General features: G+C 37.6%; 2 protein-coding genes across 5 annotated transcripts; one reads left to right on the forward strand and one right to left on the reverse strand.

The window, feature by feature from the left end:
- Positions 1 to 1,523: 1,523 nt before the first annotated feature.
- On the forward strand, positions 1,524 to 6,657 carry tmem254 (transmembrane protein 254). The gene is made up of 4 exons (XM_060872747.1): positions 1,524 to 1,714; positions 4,729 to 4,832; positions 4,926 to 4,985; positions 6,505 to 6,657. The coding sequence occupies exons 1-4, from the start codon at positions 1,628 to 1,630 to the stop codon at positions 6,626 to 6,628; spliced, it is 375 nt and encodes a 124-aa protein (XP_060728730.1). The 5' UTR covers positions 1,524 to 1,627; the 3' UTR covers positions 6,629 to 6,657.
- Positions 6,658 to 8,820: 2,163 nt separating this feature from the next.
- On the reverse strand, positions 8,821 to 19,184 carry LOC132846724 (L-threonine ammonia-lyase). Of its 4 annotated transcripts, none has more exons than XM_060871428.1 (11): positions 18,910 to 19,184; positions 17,359 to 17,716; positions 16,809 to 16,925; positions 15,650 to 15,891; positions 15,259 to 15,424; positions 14,737 to 14,836; positions 14,503 to 14,578; positions 13,686 to 13,811; positions 13,189 to 13,356; positions 10,491 to 10,548; positions 8,821 to 10,268 (listed from the first exon to the last, which is right to left on the reverse strand). In XM_060871428.1, exons 1-11 carry the CDS (start codon positions 19,011 to 19,013, stop codon positions 10,158 to 10,160), a joined length of 1,626 nt encoding a protein of 541 aa, XP_060727411.1. In that variant the 5' UTR covers positions 19,014 to 19,184; the 3' UTR covers positions 8,821 to 10,157. The 4 variants fall into 4 exon arrangements, with proteins under 4 accessions (XP_060727411.1, XP_060727412.1, XP_060727413.1 ...); XM_060871429.1 differs by having other exon boundaries at positions 8,821 to 10,291; XM_060871430.1 differs by lacking the exon at positions 13,189 to 13,356.
- Between the last annotated feature and the right edge of the window lie 476 nt (positions 19,185 to 19,660).

Genomic DNA, 19,660 nt, shown 5'->3' on the forward strand with positions numbered 1-19,660 from the left:
ACAAACATAATGCCGAGAATAGACATTCAGGACCTTTAATTGTTTAAACAATTGTAGTAACAGCACGCACCTGGACAGCAAGAAACCCTTCTTGGTTACATGTACAGATATTTTTATTTAGGTGTCTAAGTTGTTCTTAATTATCAGGAAATGATGGCAGAAATTCTGATATATTGTCAAATGTTGACCTTTTGACTTCAAACCATTTCTCTTAAGTATGTAACAAACCTAACAAATGGCTTTACATATTCCAGTACTTGTGGATGGGAATTTATATATATGTTTTAATGTATACAAATTAGATGGATGGATGGATGGATGGATGGATGGACGGACAGAACTGATATGAGCTTAGATTTGGATCTAATAATACACATGACTTTAGTGCTTAGTCTCTTGTATCTGCTCAATCAACTTCCTTCAACAGTACATAGCCACATATGTATGTATGCCCTAAACAGTTCCTACAAACAGTTATATACGTCTTTCTATGCTGTAGCATTACAATTTAGAATAGAATGGAAGCCTTTGTCACACATGCGTTACGGCACAGTGAAATTCTTTCTTCACATATGCCAACTTTGGGGGTTGGGACCAGGGCACAGGGTCAGCCATGATGCAGTACCCCTGGAGTAGAGAGGGTGAAAGGCCTTGCTCAAGGACCCAACTGTGGCAGTTTGGCAGTGCTGGGGTTTGGATCGGGGTTTAACCAATCACTAATCCTCAAAAATAGGCAACATTTGAAGCATTTGATTTCATATTTACAGGTTTGACTTCTATCCAATGCAGTAAGCAGGCATCTTGACTGTACAGTTGGGTGTGTTGCTCACTATTTTACAGATCAGGTGTAAATTAAATCTGTTAGTGGGCTGGTGTTAGCATGTTTATGAAGCAGGGTCAAGTCATTTCAGTATTATTTATGTAACATTGCATGGACCAAATGAATCCTGGCATCAGGCTGTAAACTTACCACTCAAGTCAGTAAACATTTGTGTTTATTTTGTTTTTGATTTCAGTGTACTCTAAAACAAGTTCTACAAAAAACATGAGTCTTAATACGTTTACTCGTCAAACAGGTCATTTCAGAGGTTTCAGTTATTTCCAGTTATTATTTGTTCAGTATATGCAGCATGTGATTTATATACAAGCAAATTAACATTAAAATGGAGATTTTTTTTTTAACTGACGATATAAACTATGTAAAGATAGTTTTACAGTGGATTCACAAATTGATTAAAACATAGCAAAGCAAAACACGCTTGCTGTGCATTCCTTTTTTTTTATTTACAATAAATAGTTTTTTTAGTTTGTGAATTCAACAGAAATAGTTTGTTAAACAGTAAAAAGAAAAGAAAAAGAAACTCATAAAATCCCTTCAATATTAAAATTAATACCACATTTGCATACTGAATGAAATGACTGAATGTTATATTTTGTGTTACTGTTAGTCCTGATGCCATGCATTTAACACCATTTCCTAATAGTAGGACTCAAAAGGTTGCAGACTTTGTGACTTTTATTTTGAAAGTGCCATTTCCCGTCGCTGTTAAAAGACCGGTCTACGCGGCAGTATCTCTGTTTAAGAGTGTTTCAGACTTTTGACGGGGGAAACGTGAACGTCTCACAAATGGCTAAAAGTGATGGCAGTTCATATTTTAGGAGGTCCAGTCTCTTCTGGATAGTAACTGTAACTCTATCCATGAGCTACTACACAGTAAGTTGCATTTATCACGGAAAATACAAATTAAAAGTCTTCACTAATATATATATCCATGCACCGTGCACTTTTTGTATTTTCTATTCTCTTTTTTATTCATTTTCTAATATTTGCCCAAGCAAGTGGAATTCGAGTGTAATTTTTTTTAGTTATAATTTTGCGACGTGGCAGGTTTAAGAATGGTGTAATTCACTGGATTTGGTGTGTAATGTTTGTTGTCTCTGGAGTAAAGGTGAAGAGCGTTTTATCACATAACTGATAAATAGCACATTGTTAGTGTGTTAAGGAGTTTATTTGCTTTATGGGACAAAGTCTAGCTGTGGTGCAGGATCATGGTGTTCCATTATTTATGTATGTAACGTTACTCTGACTGGCAGTGAAAACAAAACGCCTGAATGGAAGCTTTGGTGAAATAATAGGCAGACCTGTGTGTGTCTGTGTGGGTGTGTTTGGTTGGAGGGGTATAGCTTTAGAAAGGATGTACCCTATCTCTTACAGTTAAAAAAAAAAAAAAAAGGGTACAGGTATTCAGGAATAAACTCCTGTTCAATAGTCCAGAACAGCAGGGATGAAGGGATTGGAGGAAAACATGGTATTTGTAGTTATAGAAAATTGTCACACGTCTATCAAAAATGCTTTAGGAATTTCAACCGTGTCCATCTCTCACAAAAGCAACACAACAGTTAGACCTTTTTCATCGTAGGTCTACAAATCCAAAATGAAGGAAATCTTTATGCAGATGTTTTTTTTTTTTGGTGCAAACCACATTCTCTCACACACACATCCTAACACCTGAAGTCATGGACATGTTTAGGGAATCTGCAAATGAGCATAATATTCTTCCATCATAGAATTATTTTTCTTGGTGACTTTACTGATGCACACGTGTATCACATTTTCCACAACTAATTTTCACTGTCACAGCTGCTCAGCTCTGCATTTATTTCTTCATATGCTTGTTCTGTACTGTACATGTGAGTGCAGGTTTTCCATCTTATCAAACAGAAATCACACCTGATTAAGAAAAAAAAGCCTTTATTATTTTAAAACAAACATACGTTTATAACACATTGGAATACTTTTCTTCACATATCCCACCTTTGAGGTTGAAGTCAGTGTGCGTGGGTAGATATGTGGTGGCATCTTGGCAGTGCCTTAAACCCTGACCTCCCGATCAGCATCCCAGTGGGAAACCAATGCAATCTTTTGAATTCACACCAACCCTTTCTGAGTAAGAGTGGACACCCTTGGTCTGATGAGGGCTGCTGTGTTTCAACTCTTATGTCCAACCTACATCAATACTTACATAGCACTGAACCTGCAATCCATAATAAATTGCTAATGACTTTTTTGGTTTAGACATGTTCATGTATTTCATCTCATGTTTTCATTCACGAACTACCATGTTGGTCGGCGAAGCTTTTATTTATGTGCATTTGTAAATATATCATTCTGGTGCCCTTTCTGGCCAGTTTAATAGGTATCAGTGCTCTTTCAAGTCATTATCCAATCAGCCAGTTGTGTGACGGCTGTGCAGAGCATAAAATCACACAGTTACAGTTGAAGAACTTCAGATAACATCAACATTGCTCACATCAACATGATGTGCTCTTGGCTACACTGACAGTGTCATTGTTATTGGTGCTAGACAGGGTGTTTCAATATTCCAGGAAATGCTGATTTGGCTTTTTCATGCTCAACAACCTCTAGAGTTTCTCTAGAGTCTATTAAATATGTACAGTCTCCTTAACTAAGTTCCACAGCTTCAACTTTTATTATACCTGCAAACCTTTTGGGGAAACTTGCTGCTCTGACACAAAAATTGTCTATGGGTGTGTGAGTATGTGTGCAACTGTGTCCTACAATAGACTGGCATCCCGTCCAGGTTGTAACCTGCCTTTTGCCCAGAGTCTCCTTAGATAGACTTCAGGCTCCCTGCAACCCAAATGGATAGAGGGATGGATGGATTTAGAGATAAAGTAGATGGAGTGAGGAGGTTTGCTTTTTCATAGACAATGCCTTTTCTCAGACAGATCATTTAAAAAAGAATCCTAGCCTACAGATATTAAAGCTTTAGTTAGCGTTAGCTGACAATATGACGAGACACACAACACAGCAAAGTGTAGCTTAAATATCAACCAGCAATATTAGATATAAAAGGTTAAAATCTAATGTTTACTTTGAATTGGAAACTATTAAATATCAATGTGTTATTATTATATCTATGAGACCCTGTGACATAACAAAATGGGACAAAGTTATTTTTCACACACAAACACACTTCCAGTTATTAGCCAGCCGCATTTCTATATTTTGTTCAAGTTTTTTAAGTCTAAATCCTTGGCTGGCTTTGTGCCGTGTTCCCTCTGAATAACAAACGCGGTAACCAGAAAAAAAACAAAACTGTTTCTGTTGCATGTCCTTATGTGTAATTTGTACATTTATTGGACAGTGTTTGCTTAATTGATTTCTTTTAGTTTCTCCTTCAAAATCCTTTTGGAAAATAAATAATCCATCATGTTTATGTTCATTACATTATTTGTTAAGTACCTTGTGCATACTGCACACCATTATTTCCACAACACACGGGTAGCATGAGTGGCAGGGGAACGTCGTGGGACACAGAAAAGGTAACGTGCCTTGCTATGCAAAAATAAAAAAATAACATGGTATGTCACATTGTCTTCTCCATTCACTTTTATTATGATCTAAGATGAATGTAAATGCAACAGAGTTTGATAGAATCAGGTGTATCTAAAACCAGATCCATTCTGCAGGGCAACCAGGAACAATTACAGAAACTTTCCTAATATGAAAACCTGCATATATATAGACATGTTTTTATATTTGAAAAGAGCAAGAAGCCTTTCATAACAGCCATTTCTGAGAACAAGACATAACGGCTGACTGATAAAACTTTAACACTTTAAACATTAGTAATGGACTTGTTACATTTTCACACTAAGCATAAGAGTAGGATAGTAGCTGATATCACATTTCTTGTGTTTCAGTGGGCTGTGTTTTGGCCACAACAAATCCCTTATGACACGTTGGGGCCACTTGGTGATCTCACACAGTATCTGGTCAAAGAATATCACAGTTTCATGTACAAGGGGTGAGTGTCTCTTCTGTTCACATGCTGTTTTTCAGCAGACTCTCTGCCTGTCAAAAGTGTGATTTGTTTGTGTCATGGCTGGCTGTGTTTCAGATGGTGGATTTCTTGGGCTGTCCATCTGTGTGAAGCTATGCTGGCACTAAAAGTATGCAGGTAAGCAGTATTGAAAATACTGTGGGAATGAGCAGGGATTTGTAAATGTGAACGTAAAGCATAAGAGATGTGCTGTCCCAAAATGTTTTGTTCCTCTTATACCTGTGTTAATTATTACCATATCAATGATAATGAATTAGAATGAGCACAATAATATAAACCTGTAATTGACAGTCAGCACTACTGTCAGCACTGAACACAATTACAGATTCAACAGCGTTGTGCTATAATGTGACCCAACAGATATTTTTATTATTCAGTGGATATGAAGAGGAAAATGTTTGTACTTTTTGACTCATTTACAGTCTCATGAAGATGATGATGAATACGAAATTGTACATTCCTAAAGATACCTACCAAATGAACATGAACAGATATTTTATATTCTTAAAGATCATATTCATATGTAGTTATATAAATGAGGGTTTGTGTAAATATGTATGGTGATTGTAACCTGAACGTGAACACACACACTCACACACTCACACCTGCCATCGATCTATATGACCACCGGCCACAATGGTAGAACTCCTGTGCTACTTCCAGCACTTTTATGCAATTGTCCATTTAGCCAATCATGTGGCAGCAGCGTAATGCATAAAATTACGCATGTACCTGTCAGGAGCTTCAAAATACATCTGAACGGCAGGGTGGTTGTTGCTGGTTTGAGTTTATTAGAAACTGCTAAAGATCTGGGTTTTCCACACACAACAGTCTCTAGAGTTTACACAAAATGATGTGAAAAACATAACGCATCTGATAAGCAGCAGTTCTGCAGACAGAAACACCTTACTTATAAGAGAGATCAGATGAGAATGGCCAGACTGGTTCAAGCAGACAGAAAGGCTATAGTAGCTAAAACAATAACAAATAAGCCTAAATCATAAAAACAAACAAACTTTTTGCAACCATGCTGAACTGAAAAACATCTCAGAAACCACAAGTTGAGTTGTCAGTCGTTGAGGTGGATGTCCTCCAACAGCAGAAGACCTTGTCAGGGAGACCTCCAATCAGCCAGGAGCAGGAATCTGAGTGGGCAAAGGCTCACCAAAACTTGTATTTCTTGTAGCCTTTTTATCAGCTCAAACCACTTTGACTTTAGAGTCGTGTGCGAAAATCTCAGGAGATCAACACTTTCTGAAATATTTAAAGCAGCCTATCTGGCACCAACACACCAGTGAGATAAAATGTTTCCCCATTCTGCTGTTTGATGTGGACGTTATCAAAAGCTTGTATCTGTATAATTTTATGCATTACGCTGCCACATAATTGGCTGATGCTCTTCTCAAAGTGGACAGTGACTTTATTTTGCAATAATTAAAACAGAAATTGTGTATTTTCTATAAAATATTATTGCTATAACATCAGAAATGATCAGAACAGATTACAAATTAAGTGTTGTCTGAATTGGGACAGTCAGACCTTTTATTGTCTGCCACACGGGGGCAGTAGAGTGTCACATTATCTTCTGCTGTTAGAAAATCTTAACCATTGATTGTGTCTATCTTACTCTCTGCAGTGATAAAGGCATCGACGATCCATCAACACGGCTCCTGTGGTTTGTTCAGACCTTTTTGTTTGGCTTTGCATCCCTGGGTTTACTCCTGAAATACAAGGCTGGCGGTCGTGCCAAACGTCACTGAGCAGCTTCAGATGTGCACAGCTCCAAAAACAACAACAACAAAAAAAAAAAGGATCCATCAGGATTCAAGCCTTCCAATCAAATACAAATATATGGACCATATTTCAAAATCAGATCATTCTGATGTAGAAACTGTGAAAGTTATGGACAGTAACACGAGCTTTTACCGCAACACTCCTTGCAAGAGATACTCACAATACATGCATAAATAATAACCGTAGTACATAAGCTAGAATTATTAGCTTTACTGTGGATGCTCTTCCTGACTGTAGAACCAGTTTCAAAGCAATGGAAAAATGTGCCTTCCATTTCATCTGGTTGAAACTGTGTTTAGATTTGAATTTAAGGCCCTGTTGTTCCCTACACCAACTGTGACTGTGAATTTAAGCTCTCCTTGGGTGGGAGTTTCATCATTTTAGTTTGGCAGTTAGCAATTTCACAGAGACATGATTCACAGACTATAAACTGTGCCTCCACCTACGCAGATTATTGGTGCTGTCACAGATTAGAGAACAGGCTACCTGAATGGAAAATGGGTTTGTCAAACTTCGGGATAAAATTGGCAAACATGAGTAGGAAGTTGTTTTTAAAATAATATTGAACACAACTGCTTTTGAATATAGAGACGTTGCTTCATGTGCTTTTGTATTCTCCGACCCAAATCTTAAACACAATACAGACTCTCATTTGGTTTTCTAATAATTTCACATTATATTTATAATTAGACCTGTTGAAATTAGACTAAGAAAGAACAATTAGGTTAGTATTCAACTAATATTTCTAAAATGAAATTGTTAAGCAGCTCTTTTGGTAAAAAAAAAAAAAAAAATCCCTTTTCTGGATTACTCTGTGATGTAGGTCAGCTTCTTCCAAGAAGTCCAGTAATAAACCAGCTGAGGCTGGTTTTATCCGGACTGTTTTCCAAAATGCCCTCAATTACTCATAGAACTGAATTTGTGTCACCTCGGAAGCGAATACTTTTGCATGCTAGATGATTGCTTGTTTTAAACACTACACCAAGCAACCGATACCTGTGTAAAATATTTATCGCAGAATCTTGTTAGATTTCCTGCAGAACCTGAGACATGTAGTCCAACTATATCACAGCAGGGCACAAGTCTGACATCCTCTATTAATCACAGCACAGAGAGACTAGAGGGGAACATCAGGATACTGGTTTTACTGATGAGTAATACATAGCATTCTTTATACTGAAGAAGAATATAATATAGTTAATAGATTTATAAGAATAAGAAAGATTCTTTAAATGTATTGTAGAGCTTATATGAAGTGGATTTTTTAATTATTAACTAGTTTTTCTCAGATGGTGTGATGAGTAAGGTTTAAAAATTATTTTAAAATAAAGCAGCAATTTAACAACTGTCTTTGTTTTCTTTGTTAAACCTTCCTGAAAATGTGTCACACAAAACCTGACATTCCTTGTGTGAGGAAAGCACACTTAGATAGCAAGGTTTTAGACATCATCAGACTGATCGACTGTTTTTACAACTGCATTTGTTTAAACTGGTTCACTACCCCAGTCCACTACTGGCTATAATTCAGCCACAGAAACATCTCCTGGGATTTCCCATACTTCTACACATAATCCGGTGGCATTTAAATGACAGGAGACACACAAATCTGAGCCGAGCATCATTCTTAGGTTCAGAATATGACCTATCTATAGACTGGCCTCATGAAACAAAGTTCAACCTTTGTAACATTTCACTATTTTTAGAAAAAAAAAACATTAATCTATTTATTCATAAACACAAAGTAAATGCATAATCAAACCTTCAAAAACTGAAATGACTTTCTAGCTATTTTTGCTTTCTTTGCAGAATTAAGGCTGAGTGCCTTGATTTATGACACATTTAGAGACCTGGCACTTGCTATTATCTTAATGCCATACTTACTGAATTTGATCCATCACAAAAGCTTATCCTTGCTCATTTCTCTGCAGGACTGAGCGCTTACCTCATTTCTCTCTTCTACAGCCATACTAAATCAAACGGTTTTAACAATAATGAATTTAAAAGCATTTTTGGGCTTATTGCTAAGTATTATTTAAATTTATTCTGATGTCAGTTGGTATTTCACAAGAGGAAAGCAAATGACCTTTTAGAGACTTGCACACAGACATGAACATTTTTGTGCACTTCGTTAGTTAACAGTTCGTACAATGACAAAGATAATAGCTCTATTACTCGGAATCTTCATCTGTGACAAGACTACAGGTCTACAGTATACAGTCTGGCTTTCTATTTTTGGGCGTCTTGTATCCCGCATTTGGTTGTGGGTCTATGGGACGGAATGACCTTAGCTAATGGACTTAAAAGATTAGACTGCACTAATCACCCCTCTCTTCAAGCACTCTCTCCGGTCTTTACTCAAGAGCGTGCCGTCCTCACTGCACCACTTTCGTTCCACTATCCATTTTAATACGCATCTCCCTCTGCTGCAGATTTTAGCATGGACCATTTATTTGTGTGATGTGGCTGAGAGCTACACCACACACACACACACACACACACACACACACACAAACACAAACACACACACAATAGGATTGGAGCCAAACTGTGTTTAACAGTTCAAGAGATGGATAAAAGAGCTAATGACAGCTGATGCGGGTTGGCGGTGTGTCATTCACTCTGCATATCACACAGTATTAAAAGGTCATCATGGAGTGAGTTACAGTCATAAGTCTTATTAATAAGCATGAAATACACAGTTGGATATGAAAAGATAGTATATTCGTTCTCTTTCTATCTCTTTTCTCATGAAGTGTGTGTGTGTGTGTGTGTGTGTGTGTAAAGTTTATGCTCTTTTCAGTTACTATAAACTTCCCATCAGCTCAAACCACTTAAGGTTCAATCACCAACACTGATGCCATGATCAAAATTAGAAATCACACTTTTTATACATAGAGCTACAGCTCTTGACCTGTGTCTGCGTGATTGTTTTTTTTTGCAGCCACATAATTGGCTGATTAGATAACTGCACAAATCTAAAAAAGAAGTGTCCATTGACTGTTATTACTATAAACACTTAATATTTTTGCAGATAAATGAGTCTTTATAATTCTAACTAATTTTAATGGTTGGTGAACAACACACAACATAGTATAATGGTTTTTACATACTTTTTTTATGTAAACCTCCTATAAATTTTCATCTTAGTATTGCTTATTGTGAATTTGTTTGTTTTTATTCTACATTGAGGAAAATAAACAAAACCTCTTCTCCCTTTTAAGCTTTCTGATTAATTAATTCACCTACTTTAATACATTTGTTATTAACATGACTGGAACTATTTCTGCAAGAAGTTCACATTACACTGACTCAGTATTTCAGAGAATATTGATGTTTGTGATGTTTATGCTATGTGTGTGCATTTACATCTTTGTTATGTCTGAGCTGTGTTTGAGTTTTGTCTATAAGAGCTATTGATGTGTGTTTTAGTCTGGAAAAGTGATCGATGATGTGTTTATGTGTGAGTTTATGTATGCATGATCAGAGCAGCAGTTATTATGACAAGTTCAACCGATCCAACCAACGCAGTGTGGGGTAGAGTTCAGACAGCATCCTGCGTAGATGGCAGTTCTGACTCTTATCCTTCAGCTCCACAACACACTCCACCTGTTCAAACACACAGCACAGCCCTGGAGAAAAAAACCTTTCCGGGAATAAGCAGCACTTTGTTAATAGGATGTGAGTGTGCTGTTTAGTTCTGTGGAGTGACTGATGCTTAAGCACGTACAAGTGACAGCATTAGTGATTTCTTTAAGCCTCTATTATGCAATGGAAGCAGGAAATGAAGGCAGGGAAAAAAACTGTGAAGAGAGGAAATTTTTTTCTTACCTGTACTTTGAACAGGTCGACCCTATCACTGTATCTCCTGTGGCAAATATCCAACAGCCTGAAGTAAAATATGTGCAAATATCAGTGACAGATGAAACAAATAGCTAGTCCCTATGAAACCGAATGAATCAATAGAATTGTTAAATTCTGTGCAGCATTTTTTTTGACTTTCTTATTCATTCAGTGACAATGCAGTAACATATTTAGCCACTTTATTCAAGGAAAGTGTTTATATCAAAACAAAAACTTTGTGAACATCGGTCCATCCCACCCATATGATGCTCTTCCGCAAACTGTCACAACACAGTTGGAAGCACACAGTTGTATGGAAAGTCTTCGTATGTCATAGCATTAAAAAATTCCTTACATTGGTACTAAGGGGTCCAAACCTGTTCCAGCATGGCCATGCCTTTGTGCACAGGCAAGCTCCATAAAGACATGGTTTGTCATGATTGATGTGGAAGAATTCTAGTGCCCTGTATAGAGCCCTGACCTCAACCCCACTGAAAACCTTTGAGATGAACTGGAACCTGACATTAGTGCCTGACCTCATTAATGCTCTTATAGCTGAATGTGAATATCCTAAAGCCACACTCCAAAATTTAGTGAAAAGTCTTCATAGTAGTGTTATGGTCAGGTGTCCATAAACATTTGGACATCTAGTGACTTTGATAGAAGAAAAGCTTTAAGGCAGAGGTATGCATTGGGCCTGGAATCCCATGGGACCAATGGCATTCATTTAAGTAATTTAGTCAGGATCAGACTAAACTTGGTCAGGATCAGAGTAATTTAAATTATTAATATAGTAATGTAACCAAATAGGTTTTCTAGAAAATATTGTGTGAGGGTCACACTTTCTGTTGAGGTTGGTGGGGTTGGTCAAGATGGGAGGCTATGGGAGTAGATGGGATTAATCAAATATACTGAGATTGGTTATAATTTCTTTGGCAGTGGGAAAGATGTGTATAATCTGGGATGTGGGCTAACGTGCATATAATACTCATGCAAGAAACATCTAAATTTGTTCAACATACTTAAGTGTTCATTTTCAGGTTCTATGTGCTTTGAGATAATATTATGAAAGATTATGGCATGAGCTTTAATAAGAGAGTATACTGCTGATCTACCCTCAGCAGGTCATTGTCAATATATGTATTCAGGGGAATGGCCACATGGGTTGCCAATGATGGTAGCTGCTTCCCTTGAAATAAGCTTTACTGACTTTTACTGGCATCAGCACTGGTCTTTTAGAGATTTATTACTTCTGTGTATTTCATACACACATGTCTAGCTTTTGGTGATTTTATTAAAAATATTGAAATATTAAGGTAATACAGCAATGTCAATATATTTCAAAGAAGATGATATTCTCCAGGTGTACATTGATATCCGGCAAATGCATTTTAACATGCTTAATGCTGTGCTGCCTGAGACACAATGCCTAAAGCCCTGAAATTATATATAATTATATATATAATAATATATAAATAACTCTCAAATGTTCTAGCAATATCATAAAAATTCTAATCTCCTGGTTTACTAGACATACACTCAGCAATTTCTTAGGAACACTATACAAATGGCCTCCCTTGGCTCACAAAACAGCCTCAACTCTTCATGGCACAGATTCCATGGAAACATTCTGATCATGTTGACATGATTGAATCACACAATTCCTGCAGAGTTTTCAGGTGCACTTTCATGCTGTGAATCTAATGACATCCCAAAGTGTTCTATTGGATTCAGATCCAGTTACCAGGAAGACCTTGAAAAATATTGAACTTGTCATGGTCAGGTTTGACGTGCTGTGCATTCTGAGATGTTGTTCTGCTCACCACAACTGTTGTGTAGCTATCTGAGTTCCTGTAGCCTTTCTGTTAGCTCAAACCAGTCTAGCCATTCTTTCTCATCGCTGGTTTCAGTCTGCCGAACTGGTGCGTTTTTTTTTTTTTTTCCGCACCTTTTGAGTGAAATCTAATTTTGTGTGAATTGGAAAATGGTCAAAATCACTGAGATCCCATTTCCCCCACATTCTGGTGGTTGATGTGGACACTTGCTGCTGGCCTGTGTCTACATAAGGTCATGCATTGCACTGCTGCTACACAACTGGCTGATTTGATAATTATATGAACAAGTAGGTGTACAGATGTTCCTAATAAAGTTCTCACTGAGTGTATAACTATATATCTCAAATATGATGGGTTTAATACACATTTTAATATACATATATATATATATATATATATATATATATATATATATATATATATATATATATATATATATATATATATATGTATATAAAATGAATAATGAATGTCTTGATGTGTAACACTGTCATTAAAATTAAGAAAAGTTCACATCCCAGAATGGCTTCCCAGAGGTGATAAAAAGGCAGGGCAGTACATATGCTATTATAGAGAATCATATTTATGCATATAAAATACTCTCATGGGTGTTTTACTGATAGATTCTGATGGCTTGATTAATTTCCTCATAGTTAACAGATTGTTCTTTCCAATTACCTTTGCAATCATATGAAAATGCTTGTGGTGTTCACTGATCTGCGGCAAATTACCATTTCTTGTCAGGATAATTAATTACTGAAGATAAATTATTGCAGTCAGAACCAAAGAAGTTTGTCTACAACTACAATTAAAAGTAGACTGCAAAGCAAAGCCTTTTCTTTTCCTCTGACCTGACGTCTTCTCGAGCTAGTATATTCAGCAGTTTAGCCATGTCCCCTGGTCCATCTCCCAGCTGAACATTGAAGTGGCTCACACGGTCGTCCAGCACCAGAGCTCTGTCTATACACTCCCTCACCAGTTCCAGTTCCATGTTAGCACTGGAAACTACCACTGCTACTCTGTATGGGTGCACACACACACATTAGCTAGAAACAAGAAAGTCTAATGCTTGCTAAGCTGCACTATAATTAAAAAAATCACTTTTCATCATTTTAATAGCATGTTGAGTCTTACAATAACATTAGCATGTAGAATAACAATAGAATCATGGCAATATTATCTCACAACTGAATTGACTCTTATTCAGATTTACTCTCACGTCAACATTATATTATTTGTGATAAAAGCATTATAGTGTAGTGTAGTGCCAAACGGTATTATTTCACGACAATGTTGACCCCATTCAGGATTACTCTCTGACCATTAAATGCTTTAAAGTGCAGCTCACCTTTTACCCTTTAGGTCTGGAAGCTGACCAGCCAAGATGGCTGCCAGCCCCATGGCTCCTTCAGTATCTACAGTAGTGTGTTCATACTCCTGCATCCTCAGCATTGCCACCAAATTGTCCTTCTCTCTATGGTATGAACAATAAATCATGATTAAGACTTAAGCATTTATTTTTGGTTCTGAAGATGGTTTGGACATGTTCAGAGGAGGGAGAGTGAGTACATTGGTAGGAGAATGTTGGACATGGAGCTGCCAGGCAGGAGGCAAAGAGGAAGGCCAAAGAGGAGGTATATGGATGTAATTAATGAGGATTTGAAGCTAGTAGGTGCAAGTGTTGAGGATGCAGAAGATAGGGTTAGGTGGAGAGAGATGATTCGCTGTGGTGACCCCTGAAGGGAAAAGCCGAAAGAAGAAGAAGAAGATAATGTGCTCCAACTTCCAAAAAGAAACTGATCAGTCTGTTAATCTAATCTGAGTCAGTTTATAAATTCTATAATGTGAATTAGCAAAATCTCTATCAATGCTTGCAAGGTAAATGATGTAGAGGAAATAATTAGGAAGCTAACAGATTTAGATTGGCAGAATGTCCTCTGTAGGCTTATTTTATTTTAAAAAAAAAATGATGCCCTCTGATTGTTGTGGTTCTGTTGTGGATCATTTGGTTTCTAGAACCAATGTGAAATTTTCTTGATCTGCTGAAACCACACTTATGTAGCATTTAAGTGTTAGTACAGTGTTATTTCACAGTTTTTAGATGTAGGAATGTTAAATATTTCCATTATGGTTTTAGTCTAACTAGAAATGTTGGGCCTTTGTACCTGACAGAGATTACTTTATCCACCATTTTCTTGGCTATTTGCAAAGTGTGTGCTCCCAAAGAGTGCTGCATGAAATCTGAGAAACAAAGCAAGAGCTCAGGTCAAAGCTGTGTCTGAATGTGGAACTGCTTGTCATTAATAAATAAGGATGAAAAGAACAAAAAGAAAAGATTTGGGATAAAATATTATTATTTAATATTAATACTATTTATAAACAGAGGACTACACATTTACCTCTATAGAGCTTTTTATTTGTGGTGTGGGAGAAATCACTGACAAGCGAATCTGTTTTGAGGGACTGTAGCAGAAGTGGAAACTCCTCTGGCTCAACACCCTGTTGGAGAAAACAAAAAGATCCAGGATGAGTGATAATTCATCAGTGATAATGGCCCCTGCAGTTTTCTCTGGGCTCTTTGCTATATGATTAATGCCTTTTTTATTGATCATTAGCTTCAACCATAATTAGATGTTCAATAATAATAAAGTCACCAATTTTAACATCTACTCAGTTAGATGTATTACCTGATGACATTTTTAAACTTTTAGACGAGTGATTAAAGCTTTGCAACAATTTCATTCAACAGTTATTCATTCAGAATATGTCACTTGCTAGTGTAGTCTTCACCTTTTGTGGACTAATTTGACCATAAACCATTTGTATTCTCAGAATCCATGCTAACACATAAGATTAAGCCTTAAAGGAGATAAATAATAAAATTGACTCCATGTATTGGATAGCATCTTGTACAGACATACTATGACTGAGATGCGTGGGTTTAGGTGTTTGATGGCAGCTGCAGTCCCAACCAGCACTCCGCTCTGTCCCCCAGCAGGCACAATAACTGCGTCCAGCTTTGGCACTTGCTCATGGAGCTCCTTGCCTACTGTACCCAGACCTGCCAGGTACACTACACTGTCATCCCTGCAAGTTGGAAAGGGAGACAGATGGGTATGTGCATGAATCAATGCTTGCATGAACACCATAAAAAATGCTAAGCCAAATTACTCAGTAATAAAATGCTAATGCAGACTTGATTTCTCAAACAGTTAAATGCGACTGCTGGCATCATGATGATCTCTAATGATTGAATCTGCATGCAGCACAACAGATTGATAAAAACAAAAAACAAAAAAACAAGCCACTTACTCCTCTAGGCAGAGGTAGCCATTTTCCTTGGCCAGATGGCGGGCATGGTTTTGTGAGTCCTGAGCTGTGCTGCCATAGGAGATAACCATGGCCCCGTAGTCCCTGTACATGCGCAGCCGTGGTGGGGAAGTGTATGCAGGCATTATAACAAAGACTGGGATTTTCAGTCCCACTGCATGATGAGCCACTGCCATGGAGAAGTTACAGTCTGTGGCCACAATGACACCTTTCTTCTGCTGGTCCTGCAAATATATGAATAAACTTTCAGAATTTTTGTAGGTTTATTTTTAACCCTAACCCTAACCCTAACCCAAGGAAGCCTCTTCTAAAGATAATGCACAAGCAAGCCTGCAAACAGTTTGCTGAAGACAAGCAGACTAAGGACATGGATTCCTGTGGTCTGATGAGACCAAGGAACCAGGCGTGTATGGTGGCAACCAGGTGAGGAGTACAAAGACAAGTGTGTCTTGCCTACAGTCAAGCATGGTGGTGGGAGTGTCATGGTCTGGGGCTGCATGAGAGCTGCCGGCACTGAGGAGCTACAGTTCATTGAGGGAACCATGAATGACAACATGTACTGTGACATACTAAAGCAGAGCAAGATCCTCTCCCTTTGGAAACTGCTCCACATGGCACTATTCCAACATGATAACGACCCAAAACCCACCTCCAAGATATATTTTAAATACTTTAATTTAAGTACAATAAAATACTTTCAAAAATGTGAGATACTGTATGTGGAGTAATTTTGGCCCTGGGGGTCCTGGGGTGGGGAGATGGAGGGGTAGCTTGTTGGCATGGTAAAAGATGATGAATTGATATTAAGCTAAAAAGCATGACTAATGAGATCTTTTTTTTTATTTTTTATTCATCTTCAGGACCCGCTTCATCCTGCTCAAGGTTGTAGTAGATCCAGAACTTAAAGAAAATCTGGAGAACCCAGAAGAAACCCAAATGGACAGAGGGAGAACATGTAAACCTACACACAGACAGTAAGCCGAGCTAAGAATAAAACGGAGAACCCTGGAGCTGGAAGTTTTTCCTTTAAAGTGAGCTTATGGAAGCATCTAAAGTTGTTTAGTCTACACTCACTTGTTGATGTAATTAATTGTAACTATTGACCCAGTTAATTTAAAAAATGAAGTGAAGCAAACTTTACCTGTTTTAGTGAGGAGAGCAGATACAGAACTCCTCTCTCCTTTACTGAACCTGTATAGTGGAGGTACTCTTTCTTCAGATAAATCTCCATGCCATATATTTTGGATAGTCTAGAGTACTGAAAAGCAAAAAAGACAATGAGTTAGATGATGGTTTGTCTGTTCAAGACCACCAAATGTTTTTCTACTGAATTCTTAAAATTTTTCCTGAAACCAAACTTCTCTATGTGTGGAGGCAGGTAAAGTTTTTACATGAAAACCAGCAAGACACAACCTCAATCCAGGCTAACCCCCTTCTTCTGCACCTCCTCCAAAAACGATGAAATGTTTTAAAAGTATTTTAGAAATACAAACTGGTCTCCATTTATGTTTACATTTGCTGTTTAGACAAAAATTTGAGTAGCACAAGTACAGTATATTATTTGGAACAAGAAATACTGGCCTTTGGTATTACAGGCTAGAGAATGTCGTGTCAAAATGTTTATACAGAACCCGACTCATGTGGGTGGCTAGTTCTCAAATCCTGCTAGAAACTGGGTTAAGTTGACATACTGTGCAGGGGGTCTTCTGAATTCCTGACTGTTGCATATTTAATGCTGCTGCACTGATGTCCTCAAAGCCAAGGTACTCAGCAGGAGGTTTGTGTGCTGGCTTGTAGTCCTTGATGCTTTGGATGGGGGGTTTAGGAGGTGCCATCAATTGCATCTCAGGTGCTTCCATCACTTTTGTCTTAAAAGGTCTAACTTCTGCATTCAAGTACTCCTCAGCACCAAAGTCTCGGAGGCGCTCTGGGCAGATGAGGGTGGGTCGACGTGTAAGGACTCCATTGCTGATGATGCCGTCTTTTTCAGTGACGCTGCCATCATTAGATGAGCACTTCTTTATTTTGCTGCCCAAATGCCAATCATCACTGATACAGGAAGATATAGATCTTTGTTACGGGAAAAATACCTCTTTCATTCCCTGAATCATGTTTTCATTTGTAAATCAAGAAATTTACATAGATTTGGTTAGAAAAAAATATAAATTATTAGTGGTTACTAAATAATAATTGGCTGAATATAAAACAGTTGCCAAGAAAGATGTTTAGAAATAGAGATTTAGTGTATGGAGACATTGAAAGGAAGATTATTCCTATTCCCATTTCATTGTGAGTGTGAGCTGATAACACGTACTGATCTAATAATGATACCTGTACTGTAACTGAGCCAACATTACAACTCAGACAAGACAATTTGTGTTTCAGATTTATGATCTATGTGATATAAAAAGTATAGGAAAATTGTACATTGTATAGAAAAATAATTGAGAATCAATATATCTGTTGTTTAACAGATACCATTGCATGCTGCACATTCACAGCTCAAGATATGTTACTGAAGCAGGTACAAAAATATGCTAAATCTTATCTAGGATTTCAGGTCAATATTGTCCCCAATACAAATATTCAGTTACTTAGATACTCTGCATCCATAGGTGGTTTCATTACTGATGTTTGCCTTATTCACAAGTTGTTCTTTTTTTTATCACCAAACATAAAACATTTGATACAGATTGATTTTCTTCATTTTTTATGTCAAACACAATATCAGATAATTCAATTAAATCTGATTTACTATAAAATACAAGAAAAATGTACAATCTAGAAATGTGATGCAGAGTAGTAGATGAAAGTAATCTGAACATGTTATCATAAAATATGGAGAGGGGTCCTATGTTTTGGAGCTTTGGGAAGTGCAGGGAGACCGATACAAAACCCTGGCAAACAATAGTTGTACTGTATATCAAGATGTGACGCTTACTGGTGGAGACGTTAGATGTGTATGAGTGGATGATGTGTGTTTATCTTTTTATAGCTAAATTTTATACTGAATACACATAAAATATATACAGGAGATGAGAGAGGGAATGCCTGCCATGGAGGAAACAAGTGAAGGGTGTTTTTGGGAAGGTACAACTGATGGTATGAAGACTGGCAGGGAAATCAAGAGGAAAAAAAGCTGGGTAAGACCTACAAGAAACTACAGTGGAGGTGATATAGTAAGAGGAAGGTCTCACTTCAAGGAATCTTTGAGGTTTAGAGATGCAATTGAGATTTCCCACCTGTGCCAGAAGGGATCATAGTCCTCACTGTCACTGAATCCCCTTCGTGCTAGTGAGTTCTCCCCCACGTAGCTTGTGAAGAAAAACTGTGCAGCAAAGTTCATTCTTGAGCTTGTGTTACTGAGTTAAGCAATAGCTCCAGTTCTTATATGGTCTTTTTTTCTTTCCTCTGGGTAGGAACTGCAATACCGGTCAAAGCGTGCTGTTCTTCTCACACTGTTGAACTGCAGGGCCCTAACTTGCCCTGCAAGACTATTTAAGGAGGGATTACCAATAGACAAATAGCAGCCTCTTCCTGGGCTCTGTGTCTCTGCTGGCCAAGCCTTGAGCTCTATTCCTGTCTCAGTCCCCGTTTAAACTGAGCTGTGACGTGGGCTGATCAGACACTCTAACTGGATAGATAGAGACTTAACGCTTAAGAAACAATGTTCTCAGCCCTCTTTGCCTGGACATTACACTGTGTAGAAGAGACGATGTTTCAATACTCTTTCCGCTTTCTCCATACTCTGCCTATTGTAACCCTGTTACTGTCTGTTGGTGGTTAATATCTGCAACAGTACTTATGCTCTCAGACTGTCCAGACTCAGACAGGAAAGGAGCTCAATCATTTTTTATTTCATAACAGAGAAAATAACAATATAATGTACATGCACTGTGTCCACAAAGTAATCAATCCTTGCCTGTGGATTGCCTATATTTCATAATTGAGGCTTCTCTTATTAAAAATTAATACTTTTGCATATGTAATTAA

This window comes from Tachysurus vachellii, chromosome 6, assembly GCF_030014155.1.
Source record: "Tachysurus vachellii isolate PV-2020 chromosome 6, HZAU_Pvac_v1, whole genome shotgun sequence".
NCBI classification, from domain to species: domain Eukaryota; kingdom Metazoa; phylum Chordata; class Actinopteri; order Siluriformes; family Bagridae; genus Tachysurus; species Tachysurus vachellii.

What these genes read in the sequence shown, in the direction of transcription:
- tmem254 (XM_060872747.1), top strand. Translation starts at nt 1,628, where the DNA reads ATGGCTAAAAGTGATGGCAGTTCATATTTTAGGAGGTCCAGTCTCTTC. An exon ending in CACAGTTTCATGTACAAGGG is followed by an intron (nt 4,833 to 4,925) that starts GTGAGTGTCTCT and finishes GCTGTGTTTCAG; the next exon opens with ATGGTGGATTTCTTGGGCTG. An exon ending in CTGGCACTAAAAGTATGCAG is followed by an intron (nt 4,986 to 6,504) that starts GTAAGCAGTATT and finishes TACTCTCTGCAG; the next exon opens with TGATAAAGGCATCGACGATC.
- LOC132846724 (XM_060871428.1), bottom strand. Translation starts at nt 19,013, where the DNA reads ATGAACTTTGCTGCACAGTTTTTCTTCACAAGCTACGTGGGGGAGAAC. An exon ending in AAATAAAAAGCTCTATAGAG is followed by an intron (nt 14,579 to 14,736) that starts GTAAATGTGTAG and finishes TTTGTTTCTCAG; the next exon opens with ATTTCATGCAGCACTCTTTG. An exon ending in GATAAAGTAATCTCTGTCAG is followed by an intron (nt 13,812 to 14,502) that starts GTACAAAGGCCC and finishes TTCATACCATAG; the next exon opens with AGAGAAGGACAATTTGGTGG.